Genomic DNA, 19,322 nt, shown 5'->3' with positions numbered 1-19,322 from the left:
ACCTTTTGCAAAGTTTAGCAAATCAATCAGTTTTTTTTCCCAAGGAAAAATATACAAATGGGCTTATAAGTACCCAAAATATTACTCAAAAAATTATATATGTTCTCAGAATTATGTCAATATGTTCTCAATCTCAAATATGTCAAAATCCCTCTTTTTCTCTTGTTATCACTATGCACATTTAGTAAACTTCAGATCAAATAACACACTTCTTAACTCTCAGTGGGCCCACACACACTCACGCACACACCCATCCAAAATAACAAAAGTTGCAGGCCTGATGTGTTGCTGGGGTGCGGTGCAGCCGTTAAATCCTTTTTTTACTGATGTGAATTTGAATCACGAGGCTCCAAAATGAAGAAAAAGTCATAAGTAGTCCTACCAGAAACTCCGCTGCGTCCCAAAAGTCCCGCTCACTGCAGTCCTCTGAGCCAAAATGGCGGCTCCGTTCAGCAGGGCCTCCACGCTAATGCAGAAAGTCTCTCCTCCCGCGTCGCCACAGGTGCAGCAGGGCTTTACCTGGTCACCAGGTGCGCTGTCTGGTGTCCTCTCGTCCGTCTCTTCTCCTCCGGTGCAGGCTGTAGGCTACAGGCCAGGGTGCTAGCTGCTTTAGCGCCAAACTAATCAAGTTCAATGTCCAACGGCGCTAGCTTGGCGGCTAACAACCAACGCTATCACTTAGCAGCGATTAGCTTAGCGGCTATCGCACGGCCGAGAAAAAACAACAACACACGATAAACTTCAACAAACTGAAACAAACTACTGCACTTAACTTAGCACAGCTACAACAATGACTAACTGTGAGTTTAAACTGCAGGGATACTTTTATCCACACGCTTTCAACACCACAATAGTCCCTGTTTTATGTTCAGTTTTTTTCACACCCTTCTCTCTCCGAACACCTTCGTTCCTCTCCATCTCCCAGGGTTGCCAGATCTGTGAGACAAAAGCAGCCAAACAGCATCTCAAAACCAGCCCAAAACCCGCCCAACCGGGTATAAAAACGGCCCAAAAATCAGCCCAATACCAGAACTCAAAATATGCCCATAAAAATCCATATATGTTGCTTTTAAAGTCCAACAGCATTGCTATAATTGCAAAATGCACTATAATATCTATAAAATAGCATCATAAACATTAAAGGCAATTTCCCCGGCAAAGGCAATTGAAAATCATTTCAGCTCACCTGTTAAACTGCTGGTTGTCTCCAACATAAAAAAAGAACGGGAAAAAACTCCATGAACTTGAACTATTTACAGCGTGGTCCAGTTTCTTTTTAGACATGTTGAGATCCCTGTCATACAGAACTGTATTGAACAAGGCCAGCATCTCTCTGGTGGGCTCAAACTCGTGGCAGCAGATTTCATTAGTCATTCAAAAATATGAATCTTTATTCACAGGCATTATTCATCATCTGTATGCCACAGGTCTGCCCAAGCCCAACCCGCGGACAAAATTTGTTACCCGCGGCAACACTTAAAAAGTAGCCCAATTTGGCGGAAAAAACGCGGACTTGGCAACCCTGCCATCTCCGCACTTTTTTTCCCTCCCTTCTCCCGGCCTCTTTTCTTAATCTGCCCAATTGCTACAGGTAACTTTGATTGACACATCAAACAACCAATAAAACAAAATGAACAATGGTAAAGGCACAATCTGTGTGTTTTTTCTTCAGTTGACATTCAATATGATTTAGTACTGCTTATTTTAACCACACATGACATTTTTTCTTTTTTTTTTTTCTTTTACATATTAGAAAATAAGAAATTATATCAATCTCTTAGTTAACCATTTTTCCTTTTGTTGCTAAACTAAAGTATTTTCAGTTTCATGAATGTTAATGAATATTCTCCCTGTGGAGTTATTAGGAATTAACTTGTATTTTAATCTCTTTTTTTTTTTTTAACATCCGGGCTACACTAAGTTAAAAAAAAAAAAACACATAAAGTTGCCCATAATGACATCATGAGCTAGTAGGTATGGCCGAAAATGCCAAGCAATAAATAATCCTGTTTTTGATTAATAACACTCAAATAATAGGAGAGCTACTGTAGTTAGCTAGCCTGCTGACCTTCCAGCAAAGAAGCAATTGGTTTAATTAAGGCTTATATTTTTCCCAGAGTTCATTTTCTTCCTCTAAGGTTTGCCAGTTCGCTCTCTGACAGCGTTCAAACTGTAAACACAGCCGTAAACGACAGGATGTGGGCCTGTTGTCCTGGATGGGATCTGTAACCCGGGCTCATCCCAGGTCATCAGATAACACCGCTTTGGCATCGGTCTGAGACGTACTGGGCTGTCTCACTTTGATCAGCATCACGAGGTTAGGGTTTAGGCACCAAAAGGACGTGGTTAAGGTTAGGAAAAGGTTCGGTTTAGGCACCAAAACAGTGAAGGAAGACTGTCTTGCTTCACCAAAACTATCTCGCCATCTTGCTTCCCGTTTCCAGTGGGGATCCAACTCAGGTTTTGCACATCAAAGGCCTGTGTTTGATATGCCTCCCATCCACCCCGACCACTTCCCTACACAGACCTTTTCACTATTTTTCGCTTGACTTCCTCCCCTGCAGCCCTAAAGACTCATACCGACGCCAGCGGCTGCCTTTGGCATCGGTAGCAGACGGCGACGGCGCGACAAAGCGCTGGTATTTGCCGACCTTGCGGGCAGGCATCTGGGTCAACGTTTAAGCCGATAGCTAAAATACCAGAGGATCTGTGATAGCAAATTTAGAAGAAGAAAAAAAAAACAATGCATAGCTTATCAGAGACTGTACCACTATTTGCAGGACACAACATACGGCTGGTTACCTAAACTTACCACATACCACACGTCTGTCCTGTTAATCCCACAAACCATCTCAATAATCTGTGTGTTTACTGTTTCGGGCAAAGTGTAGGTCAGAAATTTAACCACGTAACGTTTGACCTCTGAGGACACTCTATAAGAAATATTAGTAAAAATGCTGCTTATTGTTTGGAAATATATTTTACATGTTCTTATCTGTACTGTTTTTACATATGGGGGAAAAATACCTGAGGCTGAAAATTTCAGTAATCCAGTCGGTAAGGGTTATAATTTTCCAGCTAAGGACTTTCTATCCTACTATCTTACATTTTTATCAAATGTAAGATATTACGGTTCAAAACAAAACTCTTCATTTGTCACCTGTCAACATTATCTTAATGAACTATCGACCGCCTGTCAGCCTGGACGTGGAAGTGTTTACTCTCGCCGGCAGCTGTGCGTTCGGCTCCGAGGCCGTGGGAACTGAAGCTCAGGAGGACCAATAGAAGTCTGAAGCGGGAGAGGAAGAGCGAGTCGCAGCAGCAACGCGCCTCAGATCCCTGCGATAAAATCTCACTACACACAGGACGATCTGTGCCGCGTCCTCGCATGACGACCAGCGAGCAGATCAGATACAGCGGGCGCTCAGCAGGACAGGTTGTGCTGTGTTGAAGTGCAAAGGGCGCCAAGGGCCTCCAAACGCTGCTTTGGTATTGTTACCTTAAAGGAAGGCGGGAATTCATCCCGTTTGTCAGCTTATAATTAGGTCACGAGAACATAAACTCAAAAAATCATCCATGTGTCCTCGGAAGATTTTTGAAACTTTAATGGCCAGTGACTTTGTTTTGTTTTGTTTTTAATCAGCCGACCAATCACGAGAAGACAATCGGATACTGAACTCCATCATGGTTACAGATTGTCAACAACTCCACGGCTGAAAAACACACGGCCGCATTTTTTTGCACAAAGAAAAACATGGTGGCAGCTAAGAAAAAAAAAAATCCAGGCATTTTTTTCGACTAGCCTTTTGAATAAACAATGTTGCATAATAGCTTTGAAAATGAAAACTTGTGGCAGCCACCATGTCTGTATTGTCTGCACAAATTCATCCAAAAAAAGAAAATTCCTACTTGGGCCTAGTTTCTATAGTATGTGAAAGTGATGTGCAATGGGAGTGTGCAGCTAAAAATCAAAGTACAGTGCACCTGCTTTTATCAGTATTACTGTGTTGATAATATTTCATCTTTAAAATGTATGAATCTGCAGGAAATAAAATAATCAAAGTGCATTTTTTTATTTATTTATTTATTTATTTTAAATCACCGGATCGACCCAGGACATGTGGATGAGTTTGATGTTGTAATCAGGTCGGTTCAGGTCAGGCAAGTTGACCAACAGGCCGATCCTCCTCTTGTTGGGTTGCATTTTGTCCTTATTTGTCGGCATTAAAAAGTTTGCAAATTTGCACAAATCTAAAAATGTACTTAATTGTTCTTTGTTTATTATCATTCATTTTCTAGATCTCCTCTGCTGCACATATTTCTCCTGTGCGCAAATCAAAGCTGGCTTTCCAAGAGGCACTTTTAGAAATGAATCGAGTTACTATTGTTATGCTATTATGAACAGTAACATAGCAAGCATTCGTTTCTACTGATTGGCAAAAACTAACCACCACAGCCTCCTACCAGGGTTACATACTTTAGTGTCCGAGCCAAGAATTTGATCAAGGCAACCTGATACACAGCCAGCATTCTCAGCAGGTACAGGCTGGCGGTTTTCCAATGTTTGTGCCAAAACAGGATTTAGAGATTTCATTTCAAAAACTATGCACCACCTATGTTGGTAAAAAAAATAAATAAATAAATAAATAAATAAAAAATTTGAAGATCGTTCTGTGAAAGCATTGACTTGTGTAAAAATAAGGCCAGATTTGCCAGGTATCCTCTAAAAAAGTGCAGTGATTTGTGTTGATTTTGCTATCAGCCACTTTGTCAGAGCAAAACTCTCCTCAAAACCAAGAGTTTGGGGTTTTTACTGGAGACTGGAGTGAACGTCCACATCGCTGAAAGGCAGTAAAAGTCCTCTGATGACCTTGTTTTTGTCTAGATAAAGCCTCAGGATCGACAGCAGCGTGGCTGACGAGGTGTGAGGTGTTGTGTTTCTGCTGGTTCCTAATGGTTTTTACCTGTGTTAGTCACACAGATCTTGGAACAGACTGACTTCCTCGTTCCTTGTTTTCTTTTGTCTCGGTGCATCTAAAGTAAACTGGATATTTAATCCTGTTTCCTCAAAGAATATGATGTGTATTGGGGCCATTGTAGGGAGAAAAAACATTACAGAGCCGTGGGAAGGGGGGGGGGTGATATAAAGAAAAATCTCAGAATTTCTTAAAGTTGTAAATTTACAAGAAAAAATCACACATTTATGAGAAAAAAATTTGAAAATTCTGAGATTATAAAGTCACAAATTTGCCACAAAAAATCAAAAATTCTCTGTGATTAAAGATATAAATTTGTGGGAATAAAACTAAAAAAAAAATCTGAGATTATAAAATCACAAATTTGCCAGACAAAAATCAGAGATTCTCTGAGATTAAAGTTGTAAATTTATGAGAAAAATGAGAAATTCTCATAATAATTCTGAGATTATCAAGTCACAAATTTGACAGGAAAAAAATCAGAAATTCTCTAAGATTAAAATTCTAAATTGATGAGAAAAAAGTCACAAATGTGTGAGAAAAAAAATTGGAAGATTCTGAGATTATAAAGCCACAAATTACAAGAAAAAAAAATAGTGTGACCTGCCTGACTGTCTCTTTTTTTTTTTTTTTTTATGAACCACACTCTGGCTCCATCATTTTTTAACTTCATAACTAAAACTAAAACTACTTCAGCAACCCTCACATAATCCCAGGAGACTCATTTTTCCTGCCCCACTGCTTGTTTCAATTCTTCTGATTTTCTCCTATATTTTGTTGTGTGGCACAAACAGGCCTTTACAACTTTATTTTGAAGTTTCTCTTCTTTGTCACATGAATAATATGGAAATATCATCATTTTAGTCAGCTGAATACCTCCTCTGTTAAAGTCTTTCAGTGTTTATGTACATTTCAGTACACTTGCAATCCACAGCTCAGCTCTCCATTGCCTTGTTCTTTGAGTTAATCTCTTGTCTCACACCTGCACAGGTCAACATCGTCAACATTGGCACCGTGGCGACAGAGATCCAGTCAGATCTGGTGGACAACGTCCGAGCGACGGGAGTCATGGCAACGCTGCTGGCTCCTGATGGAGTGTGAGTAGCGACTGACGGCAAAAACAGAGAGGAAGAGATGTGGCGATGTCCTGGTAGATCAGCCCATTGGTGAACTTTCCCATCGGACACCAAAATTAGCATTATCTTAAAAGTGATGAGAACACACATCAGCTCTAAACTTAAATGGCAGGCTAAGTGATCTTTTAATGGTCTGACAAGTCTGCTGGTTGTGTAAAAGGTCGGTAAAATGAGTGTAAAATATGATAAACATCTACTGTGTTGAACGACCACTGACATTTAGTGTCTCCATAGGAAGTGAAAGTGGTAGGTGATGGGAGACGGTGTGAAAATAAAAACCATCCACTAAATTAAGAGCTTCTTCAGTTGAGGTTCTTCATTTAAGAACCATTATTTTCCTGACAGTAGTCTCGTAAAGCCATATTGTATTCAGCTCTATTCACTTCTACTCCTTTTAGTCTTAAGACAATCTCCTCCCTTGTAACATGTTGATATGCAAATGGTTATGATGCTGCAATCAATAGTAAAATGAGCAAATGGCATCATTTAGCACCTATTACCCACTTTCCATTAAAGTGATAATAATAATGATAATACTAATAATATCGCTGCTCCAAACACCGTTGCCATATTACCCACCACTCCCTCTCTGTTCTGTGTCTCTGAGTCTCTGCAGCTGAGTTTCACCACGTCGAAATTGCACATTCATCAATACTAAGCCTCGTTATGTCTCTGCCCTGCTGCAGTAACACACACTGCACACACACACTCAGGCCCGAGCTGGAGCGTGCACGTACAGTCATGCGCGCTAAATATGGATAAATATGTTGTTGGAGGGATATGTTGTTGCACACACATGCACCGTGCTAAATTCTGCTCTCCAGTTGTTGTTAACAATTAAAGTAAATTGGACTAATTTCAGCAAGCAGTGATAGCCAAGCATGTGCAACTAATCACAAACGCCATTTTTTCTGAACTAAATGACGAAAACGACCTCATCAGGCAGTTCCATGTCCAGGAACATTCAGATGATTTTGTTGTCCATGTAATATTTTTGGATTTTTACTTAATTTAATCGCTAAGATAAATAATTTAACAATGTTTGCCAGTGGAATGCACTGACAGTTGGGTTCTTCAAATTTTGAATATGGACGTATTCAGTCTGGATTGCATGCACATGTAAAGAAACAGGTTTATATGCAGTTTAAATATGCCAGACACCCATTCTCCACCTTTGAGTCATTGTTCTTCACCCCCTCCCTCTCTTTCTCATGGGAAATGTGGGCTCATTTAACCGTCTAGCAATATGCAAATTTTTCAATCTGCTTGTCTCTCTGCAGGTATTTTCCCTTTGAGGACGAAAATAACCACAAACTGGTCAGAGACATCGGGAACGCCACAGAGGGACTGGAGATTACCTTCCAGTTTGCTGTCAAACCAGAGTGTGTGGAGGGTAAGGGGACGCACATATGCACTCATACACACATGCACACACAAATACACACATACACACACTAAATCAAATAAAAAGTTGATGAAACCCATAGATCTTTGCTTGTGGTGTATAAAAATGTCATATATCTGCTTTGGGCAAAAGCGTCTGCCAAATGTAAATTGTAATAAATTGTATTCAATATATCGAATAAAGCACAAATTACTTCCTAGCACAATCAAAAGGACGTGTGTGTGCGTGTGTGTGCGTGTGTGTGTGTTTGCACTGTCACAGGTTTCCTCAAGAGAGACAAACTTCCTTTCCAGCTCCAGCTGAGTTTCAAGACCAGAGACCATCAGAGAGTCACACGCATCATTACTCAGCAACGGCGGGTCACTACCAGCAGGTGCATACTGTCTGTGTGTGTGTGTGTGTGTGTCTGTGAGTGTGTGTGAGTCAGGAACAGAATATGTTAAAATCAGTCTAATGCACCTATCAATTATTACACTGGAAAGTTACAGCGGAAACAATACCTTAAGTGCAGGTCATGGCTGAGTTACAGTGACTCAGCACCGGTGCGCCTCCTGTGCCAAACAAAACAACACCTTTCCCCCGTGGAATATTCCGGTCTGGACGTCGTCATTTCGAAGAGAGTCACCTGTTTGCACAAAGAAATCGATTTATTTTTCTAGTTCCGCTTCCTCCTCATTTTCACTCCGTCCCCCTTGTGGTTTTTCCTTCTCTGTCTCACTCCCTTTACGTTGGACTCTCTCCTCCTTCTCTGACACATGAGCGATAACAATAAAAGCTCATTTGTAATATATATTAAAAAAAACATGTTGTGGATAATTCCCCTGCCTCTTGTCTGTCTTTTTCCCCTCCTGTGAAGTCGGGTGTGGGTTGGGGGTCTGAACATGGCGGTGTTGGGCGTCCACTGTGCCCAGCTGTGTGCCCGCTTAACCATGGAGGGCCGGGTCCAGGAAGCACAGAGGCAGCTCAAACTACACCAGGGGCTGCTCAAACGCATCAGGTATGAGCTCTGTTACCTTTCCATTTGAGCTAAACTTGACATTTACCAAGAAGGATGCAAAAAGGCTGCACAGAAACAGAGGTTAATGGCTTTTGCAGTGCATTGCAGGACATTATGGATTATAAAAGCACAGATAGACTCCTCCTGCAATGGAATAATCAGCCAATCAATCAGTCAATCAATCAAGGTTTATTTATGTAGTGCATTTTGTACAAGTGCAGCTCAATGTGCAATCAAAAAAGAAAGAACAAGAAAACAAACGCTCATTTCCCAATTCAGTTTAAAAGTTGAAAACACAAGGAGGGGGAAAAAAAAATGCTCTTATGATCAATAAATAAAAAAGGCAATAGAAAAATAGCCACTGCCCTGAAAGAGATAAGACAGTAAGAACAGGTAAAAATGTAAAAGGAATATGAGACTGAATACAAGAAGAAATGTAAAACAAAATATGATTAAGTTAAACAAACAAACAAAAAAAAGATAACCTAAAGAGACAGCAAAGACATAATTATCAGATTTGCTATTCCTACCTTATTGTATTTTTGGCTTTCTACCCCTGCTGCTGTGTCATTTTGAAATTACCTTTCAATAAAGTTAAACCTAATCTAGTTTCTCACATCTCACATTTTATTCAGTATCATCTCAGTGTTGATTATAATAACTTGCACAGTGTCGTTGTATCACTGTAGAATAAACAATGGACCTTTTTTATATTTCATTTACTTAAGTCTGAATTCACAAAGAATCCGGCAGAAACGCAGTCCGACAGAGCTCCACCTGAATCTGATTCAAGAAGCTGAATCAGATTCAGCTTTTGCCGGGGTTACGCTGCAGCAGCCAATCCCGTAAGATGGCGATCCGACAGGGAACACGAAGAGACACACACACACTCACATCTCTGCACAACCCCGCGGCAGCAATTGTCAGCAATTCACACGTAATGTCTGCTCAATAAACAGTGCAGCTGAGCAGTGTACATACAAACTAATTCGGCTCTGGGTCAAGGTCAGCCGTCCCAGGACTATAACGTCGGTGCTCAAGACTGTGCAAGTGTAGACCCTTCCTTCCTTATCCCAGGGCTAAACCCCCTTAGTCCTGGGATAGAGAAGCTCTTAGCTGGAGTCCTTTGTCTCAAAAATCCGATTCATGCTTGTCTTTAGTGTTTGGGACGTTTACACTGTCAGAAACAGGGGTACAATAGGAGACCATCTCTGTCCCTGAAGTTTTAGGGCTAATTATTGGACCCCAAGGTAATTATGTGAACCTTTTTCAGAGCCAAAAAGGTACATATATGTACTGTTTCCTCTAAATGTTAAGGTACAATATCGAGACCTGTTGTTAGGCCAAATACTATGACTAAATGAATAAATAAATGAATAAGTAAATATTTAAATAAGTACCTAAAAAAAATAGGTAAAAAAATTAATTTAAGGTAGATTTTAACTATGGTCGAGGAGCCTTGAAATTAAATAAGTTTTGTAGATTTGTGCACATGAAAAATAGATAATACAATGTGTGTGTGTGTGTGTGTGTGTGTGTATTTGTGTGTGTATTTGTGTGCTGATACACTCTTCCTCTCTCTTCCCCACAGAAAGCAGAGGCCCATCCAACAGGAGGAGAGTATCTATAGCAACTGGATGGACACCATGACGACCATCTGCGATGACATCACCACGGAGTCGCTGATGGTCAGTCTGTTGATGAAAGCGATCAGGGTCCAGTCCCTCTGAATGAGTGCCGCATGAGTTTATTCTTCTTGTCGGGATACGTTTTTCCAGACGTGACCCTGAGGATGAGGAACCATTGTCACAGCTCAGAGGTTCACAAATCGAAAATTGGGATTTAAAAGTGTTATTATCCAACTGTACGCAGAAGAGAGAAAATCAAGGCCATAAAAAAGTGCAAAAATCCTTTTCCAATATATATACGTTTTTATAATTTCTTTTGCACTGACCTGTTTATAGTTGGAAACGATTTCATTTTCTCAGTCTCGGCTCATTTTTTAATGTTTTCCTTCCTTTTACATGTTTTAAATGAATCAAATAAATGAAATAAATGAAAGTCGATCACCTTGTCAGAGAGGTGACGCTTGCAGCAGCTTTAGGTGAGAGCTTTTTCTGCAGTAGGCTGTTGACTTGTCATCTATATGGTTAGCTCGTCCATTTTTTCCTCTCCGTTTTCCATGTTTTCAATGTTGGGCTGACGATGATGCATATAACATTTTTCGTGTGAGGACATTGCGTGAATGGAGACAATATGGCCATCCGAAGAGGCCAAATGCATTAATTACATCCTGCAATAATTTTTACTTTTTACAGACATTGTCTCATCCATACTGGGCTTGAGACTGGTTGAACTGGGAAGGAAATGTATGCATGTGAAGCAGAGTGACACTATAGAAGAGCCCACAGTCTTGATACACATGTGATGCCGGGGCTCACAAAGTTTTAATGACCGAGGTCCAATTTAGGGACCCAACATTGGATTGAGGTCCAACCAAGAAAAAACAGTCCACAAAACAATTGTAGTTCTAGTAATTCTAGTAAATCTAATTCTGTCTAGTTGCCATGTAACCATTCCCAACTTAACATCTAAGCCCAGGGGCCCCAGTTGTACCATTCTTAAAAGCAAAGCACTGGGCGATGTAGGTCAGACGCGGGTCACCAGAAGTTTCCGAAAGCTGCCATTGGCCCGCGGGCTGCACTTTTTGCAAATGTCTGATGCGCTTTCCACCTTCTCTGCTCCAGGCTCTGTCGGACGAGGCGGCGAAGGTGGTGTATCAGATGAAGAGAGCCAGCAGCGTCAACAGCAACAGCGACGCCGCGGCTCAGAGGCAGAGGCAAGATGTCCGGAAGAACCTGGCGCTGATGGGAGGAATGTCCACCTAGAGAGTCACAGGTGTTCAGCGAGGCAGAGACTTCAGAGTCCACGGGCGCTTTGGCGTTTTGGCACAGAGAGACGAGGACAAGTTTATCACCGGCATCGCAAATGAGTTGGCCGGTCCGCACTGAAAATGGAAGAAACCGAAATCCCCCTTCAAATGTCAGTCAACCTGTTGAGGGACCTTCATCTATTTGAGTCTAAGCCAGCAAACGACGCTCACTTTGATGAGTAGGAGATGCAAGGAATGGACGCCCCCCTCGGTCACCCTCAAGGTCACCATATATCATTTTTTTTCCATTCATCTGTGGAGTTGTATCGGGGTGAGGCGCTGAGGACAGGCAGTTTGATGAGCATACCTCCCTTTTTTCACAGTGTACATGTGTAAAAGAGAAGAAAAATATCTGACCATGAATCTCGTGGTGTATCTTACTGCACAGCGCTTTATACAGCACACTTATGGTGCAGTTACAGCAAAGCAAAAATGAAAAAGCTTAATGTAGATAGATAGATACATAGATAGATAGATAGATAGATAGATAGATAGATACTTTATTCATCCCGAAGGAAATTCACAATGTGGCATATAATGAAGCTTTTAGAATTCTGCTTAAGCTTCCAAGGCGTACAAGTACAAGTCAGATGTTTGTGAGCAGTAATGTCCCCACCTTTCATGCTGTGCTGAGGAATTTTATGTTTAACCCTATAAAGCCGTTCGTATCATATATGATACACATTTTCAATTCTGTTTTTCGTTTTCAGTTTAATCAATACTTGACCAAAATACTGTTGTATACCTTTGAACACTTCCCCTGTTCACCCTGGACCATTGGCACTTCAAGTACATATCACATATCATACACCAGAAAGGTCGTGTAATAACATATTTTTTGATTTTTATATATATATATATATATATATATATATATATATATATATATATATATATATATATATATATTTTTTTTTTTTTTTTTATTAAGGATATTTATAATAAAGGGTTCAATTTCAAAAAGTTGGAATTTTCTGCCAATTCTTTCATAGTTCAGGCTTTATAGGGTTAAATTTATATGTTGATTGTCTGACTCAAAGAATGAAGTTATTCAGGTCCTGTTTTTTTTTTTTTTGTTTTTTTTCATGGGGCCCATAATTCCTGGCGGCGCCCCTGTCTGTATGTGTCTTAGCTATTGTGGCATATGACCTTTTGTATTCTAATCATTGTGGTTGTTCTGTTTGCTCTTTTATTTGTGGTTATATGGACCATACTGGTCTGAAATATGGTTGAAATGAAAAATGAATGAAGTGTAAATCCACTGAGTAATGCTCTGGGATTTGCCGGCGGACCAGTGGAAGCCTCTGTTTGTTGGTGGGAAACTGGAGGCCATCTTGAATTCTGTGTGAACCCGTTGTGTTTTGTAACCAGCATCGTATCAGGATGTAATGCAGCTCACATGTAGCCTTAGTTAGATGCGTTTCTTTTCCCCTCGAGGATTATATCTCGCAAATTCATATCATGGTGACTCTAAAAACTGACTATCAGTATTGTGTGTTGTTGTTTCATTTTTACTTGAGATCCAGAAATAAACAAGAAGTAGCCCTATGTGTGTGTGTGTGTGTGTGTATTTGAATTTGAACACCATGAATAATAAACGTATCTGTTAATGATAAGTTGGCTCAAATATATGTGTTTCCACAATCCTTCCACCAAAAACAGAATCCACTCCTTCATGGTGGAGAATATAAAGAGTACAGACACTCAAATATTCAAAATAATTCACAAGTAAAATTTTGGAGTGATTTTCTGCTCATAATTACACAAAATGCTCCATTATATCCAAGTGAAAATAAAAATCTGGAGGTTTTTATGACACTGTGTTCTGCAATTTAAATAAATATGGCTACTGGCCATCATCTAAAGTCTGCAGGGATGATGATGGGATTTGACAGTAAAAACAGAAGCTTGTTTTGGAAAAATAACATCTCAACAAAATGTTGCTCGTCTACACACCGCCATTTGAAAAACTACCCATTTGCCTTGTTTGTGGTGCAATTCAGAGGGACCCAATGACAGAAAAGGAAGCAAAAACACCAGGGTTTCAATTCAATAATGCCTTATGAAATCTGGCATATTAAGAAATAAAGATATATTAATTTTCCACGTTTAATAGCCCCTTCAGCCATATTTGCAGCTATATCTACACTGTTCTGTATATGGTCAGATAAATCCTGGATTGAGGCTTCAAGCAAAAACCCAACAAGCTAAAGGGCTGTTCACACCAAACGTGAAGCGAGTTTTTAATGTGACACAATAAATTATTCAAAGTCAATACAAAGACGCGAATGACTGCAAATTTCCGCATCACAAATAAAATTTGTGTCATTCGCATATTTAATGTCAGTCGAAATTTTTCAACTTGAGAGAAAAATTTGCGGCCGTGTTCGCACAAGTCCTGCACATGAAAAGTCACTTTGCATTTGGTCTGAACACTCCTTAATAGATCTAAGAGAATAACATTAAGTAAATCCACGCTTAGAGGCTCAGTTTAATTAACGTGCACAGAAGAGCTAAAAACTCTCGTGTTAAAGCTTGAATTTAACAAAAAGACATTTAAAAACAGTGTAAAGTTAGAGCTGCACTGAGATGGAAAGCGTGTCCAGAATATTTGATGTTATTATAAGAATGTATTGGGATGAAAACAGGTTTGGAGCGCCCTGGGCTGGAAATGCACATGGCCGCAGGGTAAACACAACAGTTTGAATATGAAACCTGAAGTCATGAGGTGTAAATCGCAGCAGATTAGCAAGACTCTGAGCCAAACTAACAAACTGTTACAAACCACAACAGAATAAAAGCATCCAGGAAACGATTAAGCTGTTAAATCACTGCCAAATGCTCATGCCACCGGTATTAAGGTATGTGTGTGAATGCATGTGTGTGTGTCTGTGTGTGTAAATATTTGACTTTCTCAAGGAGCGAGTTTGCACAAACCGATGAATTAATCCCTTTATCATACCCGTCAATATCTTGCAGGCACCTCTTATCGTTTTTCCATCTTGTTTTATACCTGCCGACATTGTTTCCAACATGCAGAAAATTTGTAATCAGCGTGGGACGGGGGAAAACTGAGCTGAACCGCTGATAATAAAAGACATAAAACACACACACGGTGTTAATGCTGCAGTTAGTTTTGTGTGAAAATGCCGAGGAGAACCACAGTGCAGCAATATGACACATTTTTAACCCTGGAAATAAAAAAGAAATGCTGATTTCTCACATAAAACATGAAACTTACAGGTCAATGTAACATCTCATATATAATAACAGTTTATCAGAACACCTCAAAATATGTGACTGTTTCTGATCTCGTTCAATTAAAACTGTTTATGATATTTTTGTGAGCATATAAACAGCTTAAAAGTGCTTTATGTAAATCTGTGGCTTGATTTAAATCAGGACCACTGAGACTCAGCTGACAAAGAACATCTTTTTTTTTTCTTCTTTTTTTCCTCCCTCACATTAAAAATATTACATACAAGCAATACTCAGGTCATGACCTTTCATCCAAAATGGTTATAAAACACGTTTGGCTCGGGTAATCTTGTTTTATTGCCCATTATGTTGTAGTATTACAGTTTATTATTGTTTATGAGTTTATCGGTTTCTACCAAAAACTTGAGAATAGAGAATAGGCAAGTCTTCCCTTTTATCCATTTACTTCCTTTCATTTTTTCAGCACCATGTGAGGAAAAATGTGGTGTATAAATATAATAATATCATATGTATGTCGCTTTGGATAAATGCCAGATGTGAATAGTAATTGTGATTGAAGTGTGTTTGTTCCTCCTGGAGAGTCTGATCTGACTCGAGCCGCCGGTGAGCTGTCTCCATTAAAACAAGTATGTGTGCTATAAGTCAACAGACAGGCACCGACCACACCCTCTTTGACCTAATTTACCTGTAACCTACTTATTGTACACACCACCTGTGTGCACACTCAGCGCCGCGGGAAGTTGATTTAAGTCGGAGGAGATAAATCAGAGAGAGGAACGCCGGCTTTTTCCATCCTGGGGCCTCCTGAGCTTTTGTATCACTCAGTATCACATACACACTACAGCCTTATGCATGAGACTGTGTGTGTAAAAATGTACTTTTTTAAACATATTTGTTGTGATGTGTTTATATAACCAGTTTGAGCAAACACTTGGTCGTCTTAGGCTCCCTTTTAAACTTTTCTGAACTTGTATTGGCAAAAAAAACAAAGTATTAAGTCACTTTTTGAATAGTTAATAGCTGGATTTTGACTTTTTTTTTTTTTTTTTTAAATGTTTTAACACATTTTATCATGATTTAACATGAACATTTGAAATTAAATGACTTCTGTATTTTACTTTTGAGAAGTCAGAGGCAAAAACAGACTAGTTTTATCTCACTGTCCCGATACTGTTTGCCGACAAAGTTGTATACCCAAAGAATTGTTTGAATATTATACATATATACATATTTTTAATGTTTGATTAAGGTTAATGTTGGAGAGCTGCTGTGGTAATTATCTGTTTCTCAAGTTTAATATCCGCATTCATGATTAAGTTAAACAGGACTGGACTGTTTCCGATCTACTGACTAACTGCCCATTGACCTCAATGTTTTTCTGTGTCGATCAGTGAGTCAGGCACACACACACACAATAACACACACACACACTCATACCAGACAAATAGACACACTCATGGTTTCAAGGCTTGCATCAAGAAGCACTCGATCATTGTTAATTGTGGGTGTGTGTGTGTTTGCCTGCATGGGGTCACATGCTGTTTAGTGGAGTGTGCAGTATTTAGAGTGTGTGCATGCAGGTGTCAAAGTGTGTGTGTGCGCTCCTGCATGTGCCTTTAGGTGAACGTGCTGGGTGTGTTTTTGGAAGTGTGACCTGGAAACGTTTCTTTGAACTCAGTGTGTAAACACCCTGGTTTATTTTGCCAGCTGCCCTGCGGGACACGAGTCGGGACGCTGGCAAAAGTCGTATCACGACAAGGAAACCAGGAAGTGTTGATAAGTCAGGGAGCCGGTGGTTGGAAAACACACAGTGCAACCAGAAGGACACAGGTTTGATGCCCTCACTGTGTCCTGTAATGTTAGCTGACCGGCAAAAAAATGTAACTCAAGTGACTTTGAAAGCTGCAAAGTTTCAGGTTGTATATAATGGAAGGGGCAGAGAGACATGACTTCAGTTTTGTTTTTAATGTAACGTATGCAAAGTAACCACAAAAACTCTCCCTTTTTCTGCTAAGAGCACTGCAAAAAAAAAAAAAAAAATCCATCTTATGTCATTTCATCTCATCTTCAGTGTTCAAGTCTCGTTTTTCTCCAAACAAGGTAAAAAATCTGCCAATGGGATGAAATAATCCCACTTGTTTCCAACGCTATGCAACGTTTCTTGAATCAAGTGTCATTTTCTTAATCCTAGTGGGCTGATCTGCTTTATTCTGCCTTGTTTCAACCTATTTATACTTATTTATACAGATAAATTCCTGAAACAAGTGAAACTGCACTGAATTATGGGATTATCACTGGTACATCTCTTCACTTCTTTGAGGGAAAAAAACCTTGTAACATTAAAGATTCAGTGAAATGACTTGTTAAGTTACATGGTTTTTGCAGCTTAAGTACATCCGCAATTTATGCAAAGCAATGGGTGCTGAATTTCTGAACTTGTCACTTTTGGCCGTCCTGGATAAGACTGTCAGCTACACACCTAAAACATAATTGCAGGTTCAGCTAACTCACTTTCCTATCTCTTGCACTATAAAAAAGACATAACAACATTGTGGAAACTAAACAAGTAAAGCCACTGCTGGTTCTGCTGAGCAACAGATAATAAAGTCTGCAGTGGAGGAAAATTACCTCTAGGCTATTTAAATGGTGGCAGGCCCAGATCCTGATTTTTGCACTATAAAATCAGGTCACTGTATTTACAACAATGTCTTTATGTCTAACAACCCACAGGTTAGCAGGCCAATTCCTTGTGACCTCGGAAAGCTTAATAAAAACCAAAACTTTTGCTTCCAGTCAATCCTTTTTGAGGATGGAGCCAAAGAGCTGGAGCAGTCAGATCAAAACTGTATTTACACCCTGTCATCTTCCTCAGGTTGTGTTAAGAGAAGGAAACACCACATCCAAGGACAGATGCTGCCTTCAAGTGCTGTTGGAAAGTTGTGATTGCGACCTGAGCGTACGTAACGACCTGACAAAGTGGTAAACACGACTGAGAGCGTATGCGTTTTCTACAAGTGTCCAAACTGAGGCATGCAGGGAAAATTTGGGAATGGGAATGGGAATTCGGGAATTTGGGAAAAAAGGGAGTGAGCATGGAAGGCATGTCAAAAGATGATGATAAAGCGGATTTATTATATTTTCATATGTTTAGATTGTACACTGAAAAAATTTACTGTATCTACTCTCTCATACAAGCATGCATGTGGATTAAAAACACAGCAATACCTAAATAATAACATTTAGCTAATGAATTAACCTCAATTTGTCTCATCATTGCACAAATTGAGGTTAATTTGAGCAGAATGAAAAGGAGAAATTGCGGACCTCAATGTGCATTTACTCCTTTTCATTGCGGCACAAAGTAGCACCGTCCCGCTTGATTTCTGAAATAAAGCAACAGAAACCTAAATATTGTTTTGTTGCAAGGGATCATTTTGTCGATTTCGCAGACCAGAAGTTAATGTGCAAGTCGTCTTTTGACCGCAGAAGTCCTGCGCTTTCCTGGAGCCTTTGAAGGCGGCAGCATTAAGGGACATTTTCTGCAGTGGCGCCCAGCCGAGGCGCATCCAGTTTGGGTACAAGCTGGTCTGAGAGCGCCCTTATCTCTCTGGAGGTATCGGCTCATTAGGAGAAAGGAATGACACGCGTTAAAATGTGAGATGTGACGGGCAGAAATATGCACAAGAACACACAGACGCATCAATAGGCACACAAATGACAAAACATACCCGTCAGGAAAGGCAGAAAAAACACACAGAAGACACAGGCACTTCACGTAAGGATGAAAGGAAGCCGACTCTCACACATGCGGCTGATGGCGAGCACGTTTCCCATCACTATAAATCCATCAAGAGTCTTGGCAGAGTGACAGACGCAGCGTTAAGGAGAGCTTATTTTATTCTTCATACCATCAGACAGCCTCGGTCACATAGTTCTTACTCACTGTCATAACAAGGCCAACTTAAGTTTTACTGCAAAGTTTTATTGGAACGAATCACGACAAAGGTAATTATTATAAACAGCATTTTTAGGAAAAAATGACCCCCCAGGACAGTCTCCTTACAGTAGGAAACATATCCCTGTTAGGTTCCCTGATTTGGCCAAACTTTAAGGAACGTCATCCGGTTCCTTCACTGCACAGGATGTCCTGTAAGACTGTGTGACAACCTAAAAACCCTTGTTCGTCAGTAGGGGACTGAGCTGCATTGGTTAAGTCCAGTTATGTTGTGTGTCACTGCCTAAAGTCACACCGAAATGTAGCTTACCTTGTCATCCCACCAGAAATTTCCTAATTCAGTGTGGTACCAGTGAAATGCCTAGAAAATATTGTTCTCCAGAGATTGCCTGGTGCCATTGGTGGACTTGGCCATTGGTGAACGTCTCTTGGCCTACCATCCAAACAGAGTTGATGATGCTGTCGAAACAACATTGCATTTGATTCATGAACACCTTGAATCACCCAATACAATGTCCGGTGTTATTTTCTGGACTTGTGTGTGGCCTTTAACACCCTACAATCCCATTTAATCAGTTAATTAGTTAATAACTTTTAAACAGATTTCAGGAGGTGCGCTCCGCTCTGTCCACAGTTTGCTCCACCAACAAGAGGAGCGCCACAAGGATGCATATCGTCTCCAGGGCTTTAGAAACACGACGA

General features: G+C 40.1%; 1 protein-coding gene across 2 annotated transcripts in view; it reads left to right on the top strand.

Annotated features, from left to right (window-relative positions):
- Positions 1-11,912, top strand: part of LOC115376906 (circularly permutated Ras protein 1) — a 31,752-nt gene extending 19,840 nt beyond the window's left edge. For both annotated transcript variants that reach the window (XM_030076730.1, XM_030076729.1), the window contains exons 14-19: positions 5,967-6,073; positions 7,393-7,505; positions 7,779-7,890; positions 8,374-8,514; positions 10,106-10,202; positions 11,262-11,912. In XM_030076730.1, the coding sequence (XP_029932590.1) occupies positions 5,967-6,073; positions 7,393-7,505; positions 7,779-7,890; positions 8,374-8,514; positions 10,106-10,202; positions 11,262-11,402 (711 nt within the window). In that variant the 3' untranslated portion in view covers positions 11,403-11,912. The remainder of the gene's footprint in view (positions 1-5,966; positions 6,074-7,392; positions 7,506-7,778; positions 7,891-8,373; positions 8,515-10,105; positions 10,203-11,261) is intronic.
- Positions 11,913-19,322: the final 7,410 nt, after the last annotated feature.

This window comes from Myripristis murdjan, chromosome 18 (genome assembly GCF_902150065.1).
Source record: "Myripristis murdjan chromosome 18, fMyrMur1.1, whole genome shotgun sequence".
Lineage (NCBI taxonomy): Eukaryota > Metazoa > Chordata > Actinopteri > Holocentriformes > Holocentridae > Myripristis > Myripristis murdjan.
Note: the sequence above shows the minus strand (reverse complement) of the source record. Positions and strands in the feature narration are given on the sequence as shown.